General features: G+C 50.6%; 1 protein-coding gene across 3 annotated transcripts; it reads left to right on the top strand.

Moving 5' to 3' along the window:
* The first annotated feature begins 2,736 nt into the window (after positions 1–2,736).
* BIRC5 (baculoviral IAP repeat containing 5) lies at positions 2,737–13,826 on the top strand. 3 transcript variants are annotated; one of them, XR_004033394.1, is made up of 5 exons: positions 2,737–3,182; positions 3,435–3,544; positions 5,434–5,551; positions 11,361–11,525; positions 11,942–13,826. XR_004033394.1 is itself a non-coding variant. In XM_030828119.1 (4 exons), the coding sequence occupies exons 1-4, from the start codon at positions 3,072–3,074 to the stop codon at positions 12,029–12,031; spliced, it is 429 nt and encodes a 142-aa protein (XP_030683979.1). In that variant the 5' UTR covers positions 2,737–3,071; the 3' UTR covers positions 12,032–13,826. The 3 variants fall into 3 exon arrangements, 2 of the variants coding, with proteins under 2 accessions (XP_030683979.1, XP_030683981.1); XM_030828119.1 differs by lacking the exon at positions 11,361–11,525; XM_030828121.1 differs by lacking the exons at positions 5,434–5,551; positions 11,361–11,525.
* The last annotated feature ends 6,009 nt before the right edge of the window (positions 13,827–19,835 follow it).

Genomic DNA, 19,835 nt, shown 5'->3' with positions numbered 1-19,835 from the left:
GTACTTGGTACACACTGACCGTACCTCAGGGTGGGAGAAGAGAGGGGAAGGAAGCAAAGAACAGCCCCTCCTTTCCTGGTGCACCTTCAGATGTGCCGATGGGGCCCAGAATCACCACAGATGGCCCCCTTCCCAGAGACAGGGAGGATCCTCCACCCACTCCCCAGTCTCCATGACCATCCTGACTCCCGCCTTCAGGCACTCAAGTTATTATGCGTCTAGACATGTGGATATATTCAAGCTGGGCACAGCACAGCAGCCCCACCCCAGGCGGCTTGAAGTCAGAGCTGGGGTCCAAAGGGACCACACCCCAAGGGACTGTGTGGGGGTCGGGGCACACAGGCCACTGCTTCCCCCGTCTTTCTCAGCCATTCCTGAAGTCAGCCTCACTCTGCTTCTCGGGGATTTCAAATGTGCAGAGACTCCAGCACTTTTGCAGAAGCCCCTTTTGGTCCTAACTTGCACCCGGATGCTGTGGGGCTGCAGCTGCTGCTCGGGCTCCGGAGGATGCTGGGGGCCCGGTGCTCATGAGCTTTTGAAGCTCCCGGAACTCGGTTTTGAGGATGTTCAGGTCGAGGAGGACACCTGGGCTGTCCTTGTCCATGCATTTGATGACATTGTGTGCGGAAGTGAAAAGGAGTTAGGCCGGGCGTGGTAGCTTATGCCTGTAATCCCAGCACTTTGGGAGGCTGAGGCCGGTGGATCACAAGGTCAGGAGTTCAATACCAGCCTGGCCAAGGTGGTGAAATCTGTCTCTACTAAAAATACAAAAAAATTACCTGGGCATGGTGGCGGGCACCTGTAATCCCACCTACTGGGGGGGCTGAGGCAGAGAATTGCTTGAACCCAGGAGACAGAGGTTGCAGTGAGCCGAGATTGTGCCACTGCACTGCACTCCAGCCTGGCGACAGAGCGAGACTCTGTCTCAAAAAAAAAAAAAAAAAGAAGTGAAAAGGAGTTGTTCCCGTCCTCCCTCCTGAGGGCAGGCAACTGCTGCGGTTGCCAGTGGAGGTGATGCGTCCTTGGTCTGTGCCCGGGGGCCACCCCAGCAGAGGCCATGGTGGTGCCAGGGCCCAGTTAGCGAGCCAATCAGCGGGACCCAGGGGCAACCTGCCAAAGTCAACTGGATTTGATAACTGCAGCGAAGTTAAGTTTTCTGATTTTGATGATTGTGTTGTGGTTGTGTAAGAGAATGAAGTATTTCGGGGTAGTGTGGTAATGCCTTCAACTTACAAACGGTTCAGGTAAACCACCCATATATGTACATATACATGCATATGATATATACACATACAGGGATGTGTGTTCATATACATGAGGGGAGAGAGAGAGGGGGAGAGAAAGGAGGTCAGGGAGAGGGAGAGAGAAAGGAAAAGAGGAGACAGAGAAGGAGACAGCAAGAGAGCGGGGAGTAGAGAGAGGGAAAGGGTAAGAGAGAGGGAGAGGAGGAGAGAAAGGGAGGAAGAAGCAGAGAGTGAATGTTGAAGGAATAAGCAAAACATAAACAGAAAATCTGGGTGAAGGGTATATGAGTATTCTTTGTACTATTCTTGCAATTATCTTTTATTTAAATTGACATCAGGCCAGGCACAGTGGCTCACGTCTGTAATCTCAGCACTTTGGGAGGCCGAGGCAGGCAGATCACCTGAGGTCAAGTGTTTGAGACCAGCCTGGCAAACATGGCGAAACCCCGTCTCTACTAAAAATACAAAAATTAGCCTGGTGTGGTGGTGTGCGCCTGTAATCCCAGCTACTCGGGAGGCTGAGGCAGAAGAATAGCTTGAACCCGCGGCGGGGAGGAGGTTGCAGTGAGCTGAGATCATGCCACTGCACTCCAGCCTGGGCGATAGAGCGAGACTCAGTTTCAAATAAATAAATAAACATCAAAATAAAAAGTTACTGTATTAAAGAATGGGAGCGGGGTGGGGGGGGTGGGGAGAGGTTGCAAAAATAAATAAATAAATAAATAAATAAACCCACCCCAAAATGAAAAAGAGAGTGGAGGCGTCAGGCCTGTGTGGGGCTGGAGGGCTAATAGGGCCAGGCTTCTTATCTCTGGCCATAGAACCAGAGAAGTGAGCGGATGTGAGAGGTGCCAACCTCTAATGCCCAGCTCCAGAAGTGACTCCAGAACACCCTGTTCCAAAGCAGAGGACACACTGACTTTTTTTTTTTAATAGGCTGCAGGACTTACATGTTGGTGGGACGCCCTGCTTTGCGAACGGAAAGGAGGAGTTTGCCCTGAGCACAGGCCCCCACCCTCCACTGGGCTTTCCCCAGCTCCCTTGTCTTCTTATCACGGTAGTGGCCCAGTCCCTGGCCCCTGACTCCAGAAGGTGGCCCTCCTGGAAACCCAGGCCGTGCAGTCAACGATGTACTCGCCGGGACAGCGATGTCTGCTGCGCTCCATCCCTCCCCTGTCCATTTGTCCTTCATGCCCATCTGGAGTGGTTGCTTTTTGCAGAGGTGGCGCCCTTTTAAGCCCTCCTGTCTGACTTTTTTTGTTGTTTTTTTTTTAGACTGAGTTTTGTTCTTGTTGCCCAGGCTGGAGTGCAATGGCACAATCTCAGCTCACTGCAACCTCTGCCTCCCAGGTTCAAGCGATTCTCCTGCCTCAGCCTCCCGAGTAGTTGGGATTACAGGCATGCACCACCACGCCTGGCTAATTTTTGTATTTTTAGTAGAGACAAGGTTTCACCGTGATGGCCAGGCTGGCCTTGAACTCCAGGACTCAAGTGATGCTCCTGCCTAGGCCTCTCAAAGTGTTGGGATTACAGGCATAAGCCATTGCACCCGGCCTGCACGCGCTCTTTGAAAGCAGTCGAGGGGGCGCTAGGTGTGGGCAGAGACGAGCTGGCGCGGAGTCGCTGGGTGCCCAGCGACCAGGGGCAGAGCCACGCGGCGGGAGGACTACAACTCCCGGCACACCCCGCGCCGCCCAGCCTCTACTCCCAGAAGGCCGCGGGGGGTGGGCCGCCCAAGAGGGCGTGCGCTCCCGACATGCCCCGCGGCGCGCCATTAACCGCCAGATTTGAATCGCGGGACCCGTTGGCAGAGGTGGCGGCGGCGGCATGGGTGCCCCGACGTTGCCCCCTGCCTGGCAGCCCTTTCTCAAGGACCACCGCATCTCTACATTCAAGAACTGGCCCTTCTTGGAGGGCTGCGCCTGCACCCCGGAGCGGGTGAGACTGCTCGGCCTCCTGGGGTCCCCCAGGCCCGCCTTGCCCTGTCCCTAGCGAGGCCACTGTGACTGGGCCTCGGGGGTACAAGCCGCCCTCCCCTCCCCGTCCTGTCCCCAGCGAGGCCACTGTGGCTGGGCCCCTTGGGTCCGGGCCGCCCTCCCCTCCCTGCTTTGTCCCCATCGAGGCCTTTGTGGCTGGGCCTCGGGGTTCCGGGCTGCCGAGTCTACTCACGAGCTGTGCTATCCCTTGCAGATGGCGGAGGCTGGCTTCATCCACTGCCCCACTGAGAACGAGCCAGACTTGGCCCAGTGTTTCTTCTGCTTCAAGGAGCTGGAAGGCTGGGAGCCAGATGACGACCCCATGTAAGTCTTCCCTGGCCAGCCTCGACGGGCTTTGTTTTGAACTGAGCTGTCCAAAGATTTGAGTTGTGAAGACACTTTGTATGGGAGGGTTGCTTTCCAGCCTCACTGCTTCTTAAACAGCTGTTGTGAACGGATACCTCTCTCTATGCTGGTGCCTTGGTGATGCTTACAACCTAATTAAATCTCATTTGACCAAAATGCCCTTGGGGTGGATGTTAAAGTCTCATTCACGTAAGATGCCTGATGCCTTTCATGTTCAACAGAATACATTAGCAGACCCTGTTGTTGTGAACTCCCAGGAATGTCCAAGTGCTTTTTTTGAGATTTTTTAAAAAACAGTTTAATTGAAATATAACCCATACAGCACAAAAATTACCCTTTGAAAGTGTGCACTTCACACTTTGGGAGGCTGAGGCGGGTGGATCACCTGAGGTCAGGAGTTTGAGACCAGCCTGGCCAACATGGCGGAACCCTGTCTCTACTAAAAATACAAAAATTAGCTGGGCATGGTGGCGCACGCCTGTAATCCCAGCTACTCGGGAGGCTGAGGCGCAGAATCGCTTGAACCTGGGAGGCGGAGGTTGCAGTGAGCCGAGATCATGCCAATGCACTCCAGCCTCGGCAACAGCGCAAGACTCCGTCATAAAAATAAAAAATTGAAAAAAAAAAAAGAAAGAAAGCATATACTTCAGTGTTGTTTTGGATTTTTTTCTTCAAGATGCCTAGTTAATGAAAATGAAATTCTGTATTCGGATGATATCTGTCTTTCCAAGCTGTAATGCCATATTCTTTTCTCACCTTTTTTTCTGTCAGATTCAGTTGCTTCCACAACTTTAATTTTTTTCCCCTTGAGAATCACCCCAGTTGTTTTTCTTGTTGGCCAGAAGAGAGTAGCTGTTTTTTTTTTTTCTTAGTATGTTTGCTGTGGTGGTTATACTGCATCCCCGTAATCACTGGGAAAATATCAGTGGCATTCTTCTTGAAAATGAATAAGTGTTATCATATTTTCAGATTAGAGTTACAACTGGCTGTCCTTTTGGACTTTGTGTGGCCGTGTTTTCATTGTAATATGGTTCTGGTAACAGTGATAATCAGTTATGCAGGGAGACTCCCCTAGCAGAAAATGAGTATGAGCTGGGGTCCCTTGGGGAACCCTGGGCAATAATGCCCTTCTCTGCCCTTAATCCTTACAGTGGGCCGGGCGCGGTGGCTCACGCCTGTAATCCTAGCACTTTGGGAGGCCGAGGTGGGCGGATCATGAGGTCAGGAGATCGAGACCATCCTAGCTAACACGGTGAAACCCCGTCTCTACTAAAAATACAAAAAAATTAGCCGGGCGTGGCAGCAGGCGCCTGTAGTCCCAGCTACTGGGGAGGCTGAGGCAGGAGAATGGCGTGAACCCAGGAGGCGGAGCTTGCAGTGAGCAGAGATCACGCCACTGCACTCCAGCCTGGGCGACAGAGCGAGACTCCGTCTCAGAAAAAAAAAAAAAAAAAATCCTTACAGTGGATTACATAACAATTCCAAGTGAAATGAAATGACTTCAAACAGCTCCTTGAGAATGTTGGAGGGATTTGACATGTAATTCCTTTGGACATATACCATGTAACACTTTTCCAACTAATTGCTAAAGAAGTCCAGATGAAATGGATACATTAGCCACACAGATGTGGGGGGAGATGTCCAGAGGGAGAGAGAAGGCGCTAAGAGGTGCCATATGGGAATGTGGCTTGGGCAAAGCACTGATGCCATCAACTTCAGACTTGATGTCTTACTCCTGAGGCAGAGCAGGGTGTGCCTGTGGAGGGCGTGGGGAGGTGGCCCATGGGGAGTGGACTGCCTCTTTAATCCCTTCAGCTACCTTTCCGCTGTTGTTTTGATTTTTCTAGAGAGGAACATAAAAAGCATTCGTCTGGTTGTGCTTTCCTTTCTGTCAAGAAGCAGTTTGAAGAATTAACCCTTGGTGAATTTTTGAAACTGGACAGAGAAAGAGCCAAGAACAAAATTGTATGTATTGGGAATAAGAACTGTTCAAACCCTGTTCAATGTCTTTAGCACTAAACTACCTAGTCCCTCAAAGGGACTCTGTTTTCCTCGGGAAGCATTTTTTTTTTTTTTTTCTGAGATAGAGTTTTACTCTTGTTGCCCAGGCTGGAGTGCAATGGTGCAATCTTGGCTCACTGCAACCTCCGCCTCTCGGGTTCAAGTGATTCTCCTGCCTCAGCCTCCCAAGTAGCTGGGACTACAGGCACGTGCCACCACACCCAGCTAATTTTTGTATTTTTAGTAGAGATGGGGTTTCACCACATTGCCCAGGCTGTTCTTGAACTCCTGACTTCATGATTCGCCCGCCTTGGCCTCCCAAAGTGCTGGGATTACAGGCGTGAACCACTGCGCCTGGCTTTTTTTTTTTTTGTTCTGAGACACAGTTTCACTCTGTTACCCAGGCTGGAGTGGAGTGGCGCAATCTTGGCTCACTGCAACCTCCGCCTCCTGGGCTCAAGTGATTTGCCTGCTTCAGCCTCCCAAGTAGCCGGGATTACAGGCATGTGCCACCATACCCAGGTAATTTTTGTATTTTTGGTAGAGACGAGGTTTCACCATGTTGGCCAGGCTGGTCTTGAACTCCTGACCTCAGGTGATCCACCCGCCTCAGCCTCCCAAAGTGCTGAGATTACAGGTGTGAGCCACCACACCTGGCCTCAGGAAGTATTTTTATTTTTAAATTTATTTATTTATTTATTTGAAATGGAGTCTTGCTCTGTCGCCCAGGCTGGAGTGCAGTGACGTGATCTCAGCTCACTGCAAGCTCCGCCCCCTGGGTTCAAGCCATTCTCCTGCCTCAGCCTCACGAGTAGCTGGGACTACAGGCGCCCGCCACCATGCCCGGCTTATTTATTTATTTATTTATTTATTTATTTATTTTCGTAGAGATGAGGGTTCCCTATGTTTTCCAGGCTGGTCTTGAACTCCTGAGCTCAAGGGATCCTTTTGCCTTGGCCTCCCACAGTGCTGAGATTACAGGCATGAGCCACCGTGCCCAGCTAGGAATCATTTTTAAAGCCCCTAGGATGTCTGTGTGATTTTAAAGCTCCTGGAGTGTGGCTGGTATAAGTATAAGTAAATCCCACATTTTGTGTCAGTATTTACTAGAAACTTAGTCATTTATCTGAAGTTGAAATGTAACTGGGCTTTTTATTTGAGATGGAGTCTCACTTTGTCACCCAGGCTGGAGTGTGATGGTGTGATCTCGGCTCACTGCAACCTCTGCCTCCCGGGGTCAAGCAATTCTCCTGCCTCAGCCTCCCGAGTAGCTGGGACTACAGGCACGCACCACCATGCCTGGCTAATTTTTGTATTTTTAGTAGACGGGGTTTCACCATGCGGGCCAAGCTGGTCTCAAACTCCTGACCTCGTGATCTGCCCGCTTTAGCCTCCCAGAGTGCTGGGATTACAGGCATGAGCCACATGCCTGGCCTTTTTAAAATTTTTTTTATTTTTATTTTTTGAGACAGAGCCTTGCTGTGTCACCCAGGCTGGAGTGCAGTGGCACGATCTCGGCTCACTACAAGCTCTGCCTCCTGGGTTCGCGCCATTCTCCTGCCTCAGCCTCCTGAGTAGCTGGGACTGCAGGCGCCCGCCACCACGCCCGGCTAATTTTTTTTGGTATTTTTAGTAGAGACCGGGTTTCATCATGTTGGCCAGGCTGGTCTCAAACTCCTGACCTCAAGTGATCTGCCTGCCTCGGCCTCCCAAAGCGCTGGGATTACAGGTGTGATCTACTGTGCCCGGCCTGGGCGTCTTATATTCTTATTTGCTAAGTCTGGCAGTCCCACACAGAATAAGTACTGGGGGATTCCATATCCTTGTAGCAAAGCCCTGGGTGGAGAGTCAGGAGACGTCATAGTTCTGTCTCTGCCACTTGCAGACTTTGAGTTTAAGCCAGTCGTGATCATGCTTTCCTTGCTAAATAGAGGTTAGACCCCCTATCCCATGGTTTCTCAGGTTCCTTTTCAGCTTTAAAATTGTATTCCTTTGTAGAGATCAGCGTAAAATAATTCTGTCCTTATGTGTGGCTTTATTTTAATTTGAGACAGAGTGTCACTCAGTCGCCCAGGCTGGAGCGTTGGTGGTGCGACCTTGGCTCACTGCGACCTCCACCTCCCAGGTTCAAGCGATTGTCGTGCCTCAGGCTCCCAAGTAGCTGAGATTATAGGTGTGTGCCACCAGGCCCAGCTAACTTTTATATTTTTAGTAGAGACAGGGTTTTCCCATGTTGGCTAAGCTGGTCTCGAACTCCTGGCCTCAAGTTATCTGCCCGTCTTGGCCTCCCAAAGTGCTGGGATTACAGGCGTGAACCACCACGCCTGGCCTCAATATAGTGGCTTTTAAGTGCTAAGGACTAAGATTGCGTTTTGTCAAGAAGAGGGAAGAGGCCAGTTGTGGGTGAAGCATGCTGTGAGAGAGCTTGTCACCTGGTTGAGGTTGTGGGAGCTGCAGTGTGGGAACCGGAAAATGGGCTGGGGATCATCTTTTTCCGGGTCAGGGGTCAGTCAGCTTTTCTGTAGTGTGCCATAGACCATCTCTTAGCTCTCGTGGGTCAAAGTCTGTGTTGCATATTGTCTTGTTGTAGTTTTTCACGACCTTTTAGAAACATAAAAAGCATTCTTAGTCCGTGGGCTGGACAAAAAAAGGCCACGAGGGGCTGGATGGATTTGGCCAACAGGCCCTTGCTTGCCAAGCCCTGTTTTAGACAAGGAGCAGCTTGTGTGCCTGGAACCATCATGGGCACAGGGGAGGAGCAGGGTGGATGTGGAGGCGTGAGCTGGAAACCAGGTCCCAGAGCGCTGAGAAAGACAGGGTTGTTGCCCTTACAAACAGAGCAACTGAAATCTGATACCATCCAGTTCCAGAAAGCCCTGAAGTGCTGGTGGACGCTGCGGGGTGCTCTGCTCTAGGGTTACAGGAATGAAGATGCAGTCTGGTAGGGGAAGTCGACTCACCTGTTGGAAGATGTGATTAAGAAAAGTAGACTTTCAGGGCCACGCGTGGTGGCTCACGCCTGTAATCCCAGCACTTTGGGAGGCCGAGGCGGGCAGATCACAAGGTCAGGAGATCGAGACCATCCTTGCTAGCACGGTGAAACCCCGTCTCTACTAAAACTACAAAAAATTAGCCGGGCGTGGTGGCAGGCGCCTGTAGTCCCAGCTACTCGGGAGGCTGAGGCAGGAGAATGGCGTGAACCCGGGAGGCAGAGCTTGCAGCGAGCCGAGATCGCGCCACTGTACTCCAGCCTGGGCCACAGAGCGAGACTCCGTCTCAAAAAAAAAAAAAAAAGAAAAGAACAGTAGACTTTCAGGATGTGTGAGCTGAAGGAGCAGGAGGCAGAAGTAGAGGCCTCAGCCCCCAGGAGACCCCTCGGTCTCCGTCTCCTGATAGTCAGACCCAGCCTCACTGGAATGAGGGGAGACATTCCAGCCTGGGAGATAAGTGGGGAGATTTTAAAAACTGCTTGGCTTTTATTTTGGACTGTTTTTTAGTTTTCCTCAATTCAGAATACAGAATGCTTTTATGGATTTGTTTTTATTACTTTAATTCTGAAACAATATAATCTTTTTTTTTTTGAGACAGGGTCTTACTCTGTCACCCAGGCTGAGTGCAGTGGTGTGATCTTGGCTCACCTCAGCCTCGACCCCCTGGGCTCAAATGATTCTCCCACCTCATCCTCCCAAGTAGCTGGGACCACAGGTGCGTGTGTTGTGCTATACAAATCCTGAAGACAAGGATGCTGTTGCTGCTGATGCTGGGGATTCCTGAGATCCCAGATTTGATGGCAGGATGCCCCTGTCTGCTGCCTTGCCAGGGTGCCAGGAGGGCGCTGCTGTGGAAGCTGAGGCCTGGCCATCCAGGGCGATACACTGGGTGCTGATTCTTGTTCCTGCTGCTGCCTCGGTGCTTAGCTTTTGGAACAATGAAATAAATTAGAACCAGTGTGAAAATCGATCAGGGAATAAATTTAATGTGGAAATAAACAGAACAACTTAGTTCTTCGTACGAGTTTACTTGGTAAATACTTGTGATGAGGACAAAACGAAGCACTAGAAGGAGGCGAGTTGTAGACCTGGGCGGCAGGAGTTTTCTGTTTGTTTTCATTGGCAGCGTCTTGCTCTGTTGCTCAGGCTGGAGTTCAGTGGCGCAATCACAGCTCACCGTAGCCTCGACCTCCTGGACTCAAGCGATCCTCCTGCCTCAGCCTCCTAGTAGCTGGGACTACAGGCACATGCCACCATGCCTGGCTGATTTTAGATTTTTTTTGTCTTTTTTTTGAGACGGAATCTCACTCTGTCGCCTAAGCTGGAGTGCAGTGGCGTGATCTCGGCTGATGGCAAGCTCCGCCTCCCAGGGTCACTCCATTCTCCTGCCTCAGCCTCCCAAGTAGCTGGGACTACAGGTGCCCGCCACCATGCCCGGCCAATTTTTTTATATTTAGTAGAGATGGGGTTTCACCGTGTTAGCCAGGATGGTCTCAATCTCCTGACCTCGTGATCCGCCCGCCTCGGCCTCCCAAAGTGCTGGGATTACAGGCATGAGCCAGCGTGCCCGGCCTGTTTTGTTTTTCAATAGCGAGAGTTGTGTTTGCTTCGCCCCTCCCTTTAGTGGAAAAATGTATAAAATGGAGATATTGACCTCCACATTGGGGTGGTTAAATTATAGCATGTGTGCTAAGGAGCTTCGTTAATTTTAGGCTTTTTTGAAAGAGAAGAAGAAACTGAATAATCTATGTGTATATATATATTTTAAAAGCCATGGTTATCTTTCCATATCAGTAAAGGTGAGGCTCCCTGGGACTGCAGAGTTGTCCATCACAGTCCATTAAAAGTGCGCTGTTGGGCCAGGTGCAGTGGCTTGTGCCTGAATCCCAGGACTTTGAGAGGCCAAGGCAGGAGGATTGATTGAGCCCAGGAGTTTTGAGGCGAGCCTGGGCAATGTGGCCAGACCTCATCTCTTCAAAAAATACACAAAAAATTAGCCAGGCATGGTGGCACGTGCCTGTAGTCTCAACTACTCAGGAGGCTGAGGTGGGAGGATCACTTTGAGCCTTGGAGGTCAAAGCTGCAGTAAGCCATGATCTTGCCACTGCATTCCAGCCTGGGTGACAGAGCGAGAACCTGTCTCTAAAAAAAAAAAAAAAAAAAAAAAAGCAAATGGTGCACCATTTTCTTTTTTCTTATCAATTTATTATTTTTAAATTGAATTTTCTTTTGATTAATAATTTATAAATTATAAATTTATATAAAAATAAATGACAAATTATTATACATGAGATAAAACTTAGGATATATTAGGATATATAAAGTACATATTGAAAAGTAATTTTTTGGCCAGGCACAGTGGCTCACACCTATAATCCCAGCACTTTGGGTGGCCGTGGCGGGCAGATCACATGAGATCATGAGTTCCAGACCATCCTGACCAACATGGAGAGACCCCATCTCTACTAAAAATACAAAATTAGCCGGGGTAGTGGCGCATGCCTGTAGTCCCAGCTACTCGGGAGGCTGAGGCAGGAGAATCTCTTGAACCCGGGAGGCAGAGGTTGCGGTGAGCCGAGATCGTGCCTTTGCACTCCAGCCTAGGCTACAAAAGCAAAAGTCCGTCTCAAAAGTAATTGTTTTTAAGTTAACCTCTGTCAGCAAACAAATTTAACCCAATAAAGGTCTGTTTTTTAATGTAGTAGAGGAGTTAGGGTTTATAAAAAATATGATAGGGAAGGGTGTCCCTGGATTTGCTAATGTGATTGTCATTTGCCCCTTAGGAGAGAGCTCTGTTAGCAGAATGAAAAAATTGGAGGCCAGATTCAGGGAGGGACTGGAAGCAAAAGAATTTCTCTTTGAGGAGGAGCGTGATGTTTGCCAGGGTCTGTTTAACTGGACATGAAGAGGAAGGCTCTGGACTTTCCTCCAGGAGTTTCAGGAGAAAGGTAGGGCAGTGGTTAAGAGCAGAGCTCTGCCTAGACTAGCTGGGTACTTTGAGTGGCTCCTTCAGCCTGGACCTCGGTTTCCTCGCCTGTATAGTAGAGATATGGGAGCACCCACCGCGGATCACTGAACATAAATCAGTTAAAGGAACGAAGCAGGTGGAGTGGTGCTGGGTGCATACCAAGCACTCCGTCAGTGTTTTCTGTTATTCGATGATTAGGAGGCAGCTTCAACGAGAGGGAGTTGAGCTGAATCAGGATGTTTGTCTCAGGCAGCTGGGAATCTGCCCAGCCCAGTGCCCAGTTCATTTAGGTGCTCTCTCAGTGTTCCCTGATTATTTTTTCGTTTGTCATCTTATCTACAGGATGTGACTGGGAAGCTCTGGTTTCAGTGTCATGTGTCTATTCTTTATTTCCAGGCAAAGGAAACCAACAATAAGAAGAAAGAATTTGAGGAAACTGCGAAGAAAGTGCGCTGTGCCATTGAGCAGCTGGCTGCCATGGATTGAGGCCTCTGGCCGGAGCTGCCTGGTCCCAGAGTGGCTGCACCACTTCCAGGGTTTATTCCCTGGTGCCACCAGCCTTCCTGCGGGACCCTTAGCAATGTCGTAGGAAAGGAGATCAACATTTTCAAATTAGATGTTTCAACTGTACTCTTGTTTTGTCTTGAAAGTGGCACCAGAGGTGCTTCTACCTGCGCAGTGGGTGCTGCTGATAACAGTGACTGCTTCTCTCTCACTTTTTGGGGGGCTCATTTTTGCTGTCTTGATTCCCGGACTTACCAGGTGAGAAGTGGGGGAGGAAGAAGGCGGTGTCCCTTTTGCTAGAGCTGACGGCTTTGTTCGCGTGGGCAGAGCCTTCCACAGTGAATGTGTCTGGACCTCATGTTGCTGAGGCTGTCACAGAGTCCTGAGTGTGGACTTGGCAGGTGCCCATTGAATCTGAGCTGCAAGTTCCTCGTCTGTCACACCTGTGCTGCCTCAGAAGACAATTTTTTTTTTTTTTTTTGGTAGATGCATGACTTGTGTGTGATGAGGAGGAAATGGAGACAGAGTCCCCGGCTCCTCTACTGTTTAACAACATGGCTTTCTTATTTTGTTTGAATTGTTAATTCACAGAATAGCACAAACTACAATTAAAACTAAGCACAAAGCCATTCTAAGTCATTGGGGAAACGGGGTGAACTTCAGGTGGATGTGGAGACAGAATAGAGTGATAGGAAGCATCTGGCAGATACTCCTTTTGCCACTGCTGTGTGATTAGACAGGCCCAGTGAGCCGTGGGGCACATGCTGGCCGCTCCTCCCTCAGAAAAAGGCAGTGGCCTGAATCCTTTTTAAATGACTTGGCTCGATGCTGTGGGGGACTGGCTAGGCTGCTGCAGGCTGTGTGTCTGTCAGCCTGACCTTCACATCTGTCACGTTCTCCACACGGGGGAGGGATGCAGTCCGCCCAGGTCCCTGCTTTCTTTGGAGGCAGCAGCTCCCACAGGGCTGAAGTCTGGCGTAAGATGATGGATTTGATTCGCCCTCCTCCCTGTCATAGAGCTGCAGGGTGGATTGTTACAGCTTCGTTGGAAACCTCTGGAGGTCATCTCGGCTGTTCCTGAGAAATAAAAAGCCTGTCATTTCAAACACTGCTGTGGACCCTACGGGGTTTTTAAAATATTGTCCGTTTTTCATCGTCGTCCTTAGCCTGCCAACAGCCATCTGCCCAGACAACCACAGTGAGGATGAGCGTCCTGGCAGAGATGCAGTTGTCTCTGGGCGCTTGCCAGAGCTGCGAACCCCAGACCTGTTTGTATCATCCGGGCTCCTTCCGGGTAGAAACAACTGGAAATGCACTTCAGACCCACTTGTTTCCGTCACATCTGAGTTGGCCTGAGATAGACTTTTCCCTCTAGACTTGGAGAGTATCACAGTGGGTTTTGTTAGCAGAAAGTGCACTCCAGCCTCTGTATTCATCTAAGCTGCTTATTTTTGATATTTGTGCCAGTCTGTAAATGGATACTTCACTTTAATAACTGTTGCTTAGTAATTGGCTTTGTAGAGAAGCTGGAAAAAGATGGTTTTGTCTTCAACTCCTCTGCACGCCAGGCGGTGATGTGGATCTCGGCTTCTGTCAGCCTGTGCTGTGGGCAGGGCTGAGCTGGAGTCGCCCCTCTCAGCCCGCCTGCCACGGCTTTTCCTTAAAGGCCATTCTTAAAACCAGACCCTCATGGCTGCCAGCACCTGAAAGCTTCCTCGACATCTGTTAATAAAGCCGTAGGCCCTTGTCTAAGCGCAACTGCCTAGACTTTCTTTCAGATACGTGTCCATGTGTCCGTTTTTCAGGTTCTCTGAAAGTCGGAGTGGAGTCTGGGAAGGGTTGTGAATGGAGGCTTCTGGGCTGTGGGTGAGGTTCCAATGGCAGGTTAGAGCCCCTCGGGCCAACTGCCACCCTGGAAAGTAGAGACAGCAGTGCCTGCCGCCCAGAAGAGACCAGCAAGCCAAACTGGGGACCCCATTGCAGGCTATCGCCATGTGAAAACAATAACTCACAATTGCCAATAAAGTCTCATGTGGTTTTATCTACTTTTTTTTTTTTTTTTTGAGACAAGGCCTTGCTCTCCCAGGCTGGAGTGCAGTGGAATGACCATAGCTCACTGCAACCTCAAATTCTTGTGTTCAGGTGAACCTCCCACCTTAGCCTCCCAAGTAGCTGGGACTACAGGCACATGCCATCAAACCCGGTTAATTGAAAATTTTTTTTTTGTTTAGATGGGATCTCACTTTGTTGCCCAGGTTGGTCTCAAACTCCTGGGCTCAAGTGATCACCCTGCTTCAGCATCTGAATTGTTGGTATTATAGGCGTGAGCCACTGTGCCTGGCCTAGCTGCCATTTTTTAATGCAGAAGTAAAGACTTGTAGAAATGAAATAACTTGTCCAAGATAGTAGAATAAGATAACTTTTAGGGCTGGGATTTGAACCCAGGCAATCTGGCCCCAGAGCTGGGCCCTCGCTGCTGAAGGACACTGTCAGCTTGAGGGGGTGGCTATGGTCAGCTGTGTGATTCTAGGGAGTGAGGGCTGTTTTTAAAGCATCCCTATTCCATTTTCAGACAGCTTTGTCAGAAAGGCTGTCATATGGAACTGACACCTGCCTCCCCAAGGCTTCCATAGATCCTCGCTGTACATTGTAACCTTTTATTTTGAAATGAAAATTCACAGGAAGTTGTAAGGCTAGTACAGGGGGTCCCACATACCGTTCCCCTCCTTTCCCCCGTTGTGAGGACAGTGCACTGTTTTCACTTTCAACCTCCAAGGTCTGTGTTGAGAGAGTGAGTTGTGTGGTCCAGCTTGCCCCAAGCCCGTATTGCCATCATGAAGGATTTCCTGACTCAGCTGAATCTAGCTCAACAAAGCAAAGGACCAATTAAGCTGCAGATTTTCTCTCTGCTGGTCTTAGCCTGCATTATTTACACCTGTTTTCAGCTGGATGGGACCAAACTGGGGCCTTGACTTCCGGGGTTTCCACGTGATCCCCAAAGGGGTGACATCTATTCGTTCACTCAGGTATTTGCTTGTGCACCTACTGTGCGCCAGGTGCCAGGTCCAGGAATTGAAGCCCAGGAACAACTCTTGCAGTGAGCTTCCCGGGTTTTTGTTTTCTGAACGGTGGGAAGACAGGTCAGCAAATAGCCATGCACGTCTGCACACGTGTGGCTGGTGTCTGCAGGAGTACCGAGAAGATGGTGAGCTCTGCCCTGGATGGCGACAGGAAAGGGCATCCCTATGCTGCTGTTTGTCCTGGCACAGGTGGCAGGCTGCCAGTGGGACCAGGAAGGGAAGGGGAGGATGCACAGCCCGGAGGGAACGGAACGGGCACCGCAGGTGCGCTCTGCAATGTGGGGAAGGAAGCACAGGCTGGTTCCAGGATGTCAGAGAAGCCCTGCAGCCTAGGGCACTGCCCATTCCACGTGACCCAGTGAGTCAAAGCCTCCCAGAAAGACATTTAGTCACTCAAAGCCAGTGCAGGTCTCAGCTTTGTCCGGGGAGGAACTTTCACTCTAGAAAACACGAACTCATTTCCCTTTGAGGAAGTTGTTTCTCCAGGATATCATTTCCAGCCACCATCCAGGATGCTGGGCAGGTGCTGCGGTGCCCAAAGCACGGCTGCCCAAGAAGCTTGTCCCTTAGAAACCCCGTGTGGCCTCGGAGGCGCCCGCCTGCCTCCCTGAGAGTGGAACCCTGTTGGTCCCAGGCTCGCTGGGCAGGTGCTGGGGAAGCCTGGGTGACCGTGCGAAGCCCCTCACAGGCCTGGGAGTTGTGCTTAAGGAGGAGACCTCACAGCTCTTCGGCTGCCTCCCAATCACGGCCACATCTCACAAACGATACCACTGTCCACGAAAAATGAAAAGGTGCCTGGTTCTAACCCATGGCCCCAACCTTGCAAGAGCCCTTAGAATTTGGGGTTTTGACTCGAACAGTGGCTTTGAGTCTACCAGGGGGGATTAGCTTCCTAATGCCCTGAGTTACTGAATTAACCTGTTGGACAGGGAAACTCAGTGAGGTTCATTTTCTGTGGGGTGATGTTTGTCAAATGCTGTGAAATCAGTTGTAGCATAGGTGACGCTCAGCTGCTCCAACAGTGACTCAGCCACAGCTCCAGCTGCTTCCCCAGCCCTTTGGTGGAGGTGGCAGATGGTGTCATCAGCCTGGAGCAGAGGGCTCTGCCCGCTGGCATCACAAGGGCCAGGCCTGCTGGTCCTCCAGCCGCTGGTTCCAGGTAGTTACATATGGGTTTAAAAGAAGAGAGGCAGGGCTGGGTGCGGTGGCTCATGCCTGTGATCCCAGCACTTTGGGAGGCCAAGGTGGGTGATCATTTGAGGTTAGGAGTTCAAGATCAGCCTGACTAACATGGTGAAACCCAGCCTCCACTAAAAATACAAAAAAATTAGCCGGGCCTGGTGGTGGGCGCCTACAGTCCCAGCTACTCAGGAGGCTGAGGCAGGAGAATTGCTTGAACCCAGGAGGCAGAGGTTGCAATGAGTCAAGATCATGCCACTGCACTCCAGCCTGGGCAACAGAACGAGACTACGTCTAAAAAAAAATATCAATCAATAAATAATAAAAATAAGAGAGGCATGGTGCGGTGGCTCACACCTGTAATCCCAGCACTTTGGGAAGCTGAGGTGGGAGTATTGCTTGAGGCCAGGAGTTTGAGACCTGCCTGGGTAACAAAGCAAGACCCTGCCTCTACCAAAATAATAATTTAAAAAATTACCCGGGAATGGTGTGACATGCCTGTGGTCCCGGCTACTCTGGAGGCTGAGGTGGGAGGAACACTCGCACCTAGGAATTTGAGGCTGCAGTGAGCCGTGATCACACCACTGCACCACTCTAGCCTGGGCGGCAGAGCAAGACCTCATCTCTGGAAAAAAAAAAAAAAGAAGAGGCTTGGATGCTACATTGTTTTCTGTCACTTATAACTGGAGTTTCGTCCATCAAAAGCCCATTCTGCACTGATTTCAGTGATAGGGGTCTGATGCTGGCTTGGAAGAGAGCCTGACAGCCTAGAGACAAGCTTGGAGTTCCAAGTTGATGAAAGAACGATGAATAATGAAAAATAATGGGTTGTTCTAAAGCAGCGCCTTTTCATACTGGGCTAGGTTATAATTTGGGTCCATTTCAAGGGAAATATACTAGCAGAATTCATCAAAGCAGCCCCTCGAAGACTGGTGCCTGCTGCCTATGGGACAATTTAATCAGTGGTTCCAGCTGCACATCTAGGGTTGGAAACACTGAACCCAGGCTTTCTCATGCAGATGGGGTATGGATTGCTAATGTGGCTGTCTCCTAGTGCTGCAGCATGAGTGAAACACGTGTCCATTCTACAGAGATGCGGCTCTATGATGCTGAAACCTCCTTCTTCTTTTTTTTTTCTTTTGAGACGGAGTCTGGCTGTGTTGCCCAGGCTGGAGTGCAGTGGCACTATCTTGGCTCACTGCAACCTCCGCCTCCTGGGTTCATGCAATTCTCCTTCCTCAGCCTCCTGAGTAGCTGGGACTACAGGTGTGTGCCACCACACCTGGCTAATTTTTGCATTTTTAGTAGAGACAGGGTTTCACCGTGTTAGCCAGGATGGTCTCAATCTCCTGACCTCATGATCTGCCTGCCTCGGCCTTCCAAAGTGCTGGGATTACAGGCGTGAGCCACTGGGCACGGCTGAAACCTCCTTCTAGATAACAGCAGCATTAAGCACTTTTTTTTTTTTTTTTCTGAGATGGAGTGTTGCTCTGTTGCCCAGGCTGGAGTGCAGTGGTGTGAGCTCGGCTCACTGCAACCTCTGCCTCCCAGGTTCAAGCGATTCTTCTGCCTCAGGCTCCTGAGTAACTGGGATTTTAGGCATGAGCCACCATGCCTGGCTAATTTTTGTATTTTTAAGAGACAGGATTTCACCATGTTGGCCAGGCTGGTCTCAAACTCTTGACCTCAAGTGATCCACCCGCCTCGGCCTCCCAAAGTGCTGAGATTACAGGCATAAGCCACCACGCCTGGCCTTTTTTTATTTTCTTTTTTGAGACGGAGTCTCGCTCTGTCGCCCAGGCTGGAGTGCAGTGGCACGATCTTGGCTCACTGCAACCTCCGCCCCTGGGTTCAAGTGATTCTTCTGCCTCAGCCTCCCGAGTAGCTGGGACTACAGGCACACGCCACCAGGCCCAGCTAATTTTTGTATTTTTAGTAGAGACAGGGTTTTACCATATTGGCCAGGCTTGTCTCGAACTCCTGACCTCGTGATCCACCCGCCTCGGCCTCCCAAAGTGCTGGGATTACAGGTGTGAGCCACTGCACCTGGCCAAAACCTCCTCCTAGATAACAGTGGCTTTAAGCTATTTTTTTTTTTTTTTGAGATGGAGTCTTGCTCTGTTGCCCAGGCTGGAGTGCAGTGGTGTGATCTCAGCTCGCTGCAACCTCTGCCTCCCGGGTTCAAGTGATTCTTCTGCCTCAGCTCCTGAGTAGCTGGGATAACAGGCATGAGCCACCATGCCTGGCTAATTTTTGTATTTTTAGTAGAGACAGGGTTTCACCATGTTGGCCAGGCTGGTCTGGAACTCCTGACCTCAAGTGATCCGACCACCTCGGCCTCCCAAAGTGCTGAGATGACAGGCGTGAGCCACTGTGCCTGGCCTTTTTTTGTTTTTTAAGACAGGGTCTCGCTCTGTTGATCATAGCCACAGCTCACTGCAACCTCAACCTCCTGCCTGGGTTCAAGCAATCCTCCCACCTTGGCCTTCCAAGTAGCTGAGACCACAGGCACGAGCCACCACGTCTGGCCCTACGTAAGCTTTATGTGGGTGCAATAACAGATCTCAAACCAGCTCTCAGCTCAAGAGAAGGGGAAGCTGGGCACAGTGGCTCACGCCTATAATCCCAGCACTTTGGGAAGCCAAGGCAGGAGGATCACTTGAACCCTGGAGTTTGAGACCAGCCTGGGCAACATAGGGAGACCCTGTCTCTAACAAAATAAATCGATAAAAGAGAAAGAGAGAGAGGGAGAAAGGGAAGTCATCGGGAGGACACACGTGGAGCACGCAGCCCAAATGGGGCTCCTCTGTTCTCCCCGCACAGTCACTTCGTATCTTTCACATGCACAAAGGTGTTGATCCAACCGAAGCAATACTGATTCTTGTTATATTGCTTTATTGCGGGGTCAGTGTCAGAGTACCACGAGTTTTCATCATGCACCGTTCTTTCCCCAGCTGTAGTGAGTTTAGGGAGGGAAAGAGGCCCCACCCCCTATCCCTATCGCCTCTGCCTTCATGGCGGCTGCTACTCTGAGCACTGCTGAGTTCTTTCACCTTCCAGATCTAACATGCTAGCCCCTCCCCTAGAGAACAGGGCTGCTGGATGCCACGAGGCTCCCAGAGAGGGGCTGTGGTCAGGGAAGATGAAGCACCATGTCACTGTCCTCTGGCACACAAGCTCCAAGGGGGCAGGAAAACCCCAGAGCTGCCCATGTGCGGCAACACAGTCTGGTGCTGCAGGTGTGAGGATGGCTACAAAATACCTGAGCCATTCTGTCACTCTGTCTGAACTCCGTTTGAAATATTGTTTCAATAACTGCTAGGCTGGTTTTTCCTTCCTGACTATATTCCTCAAACCAACAAGAGCCTAGCAGAGGAAAGCATGGCCAAAACACCCCAAGAGGAGAGCCTTGGCTTCACCTCCACGGGCCACCATCCGGGAGGATGTCCTCAGACCTCTGACCCCCTCTCTGCAGGCTCTGCCCAGCCCTGTGTGGCGACCCAGAGGAAGCCTCCCCTTCGTTTAAG

This window comes from Nomascus leucogenys, chromosome 14 (genome assembly GCF_006542625.1).
Source record: "Nomascus leucogenys isolate Asia chromosome 14, Asia_NLE_v1, whole genome shotgun sequence".
Lineage (NCBI taxonomy): Eukaryota > Metazoa > Chordata > Mammalia > Primates > Hylobatidae > Nomascus > Nomascus leucogenys.
Note: the sequence above shows the minus strand (reverse complement) of the source record. Positions and strands in the feature narration are given on the sequence as shown.

Bases quoted from the DNA above. Each gene is read 5' to 3' on its own strand.
- BIRC5 (XM_030828119.1), top strand. From the start codon at position 3,072: ATGGGTGCCCCGACGTTGCCCCCTGCCTGGCAGCCCTTTCTCAAGGAC. The intron at 3,183-3,434 runs GTGAGACTGCTC...TATCCCTTGCAG, and splicing joins GCGCCTGCACCCCGGAGCGG to ATGGCGGAGGCTGGCTTCAT. The intron at 5,552-11,941 runs GTATGTATTGGG...CTTTATTTCCAG, and splicing joins AAAGAGCCAAGAACAAAATT to GCAAAGGAAACCAACAATAA.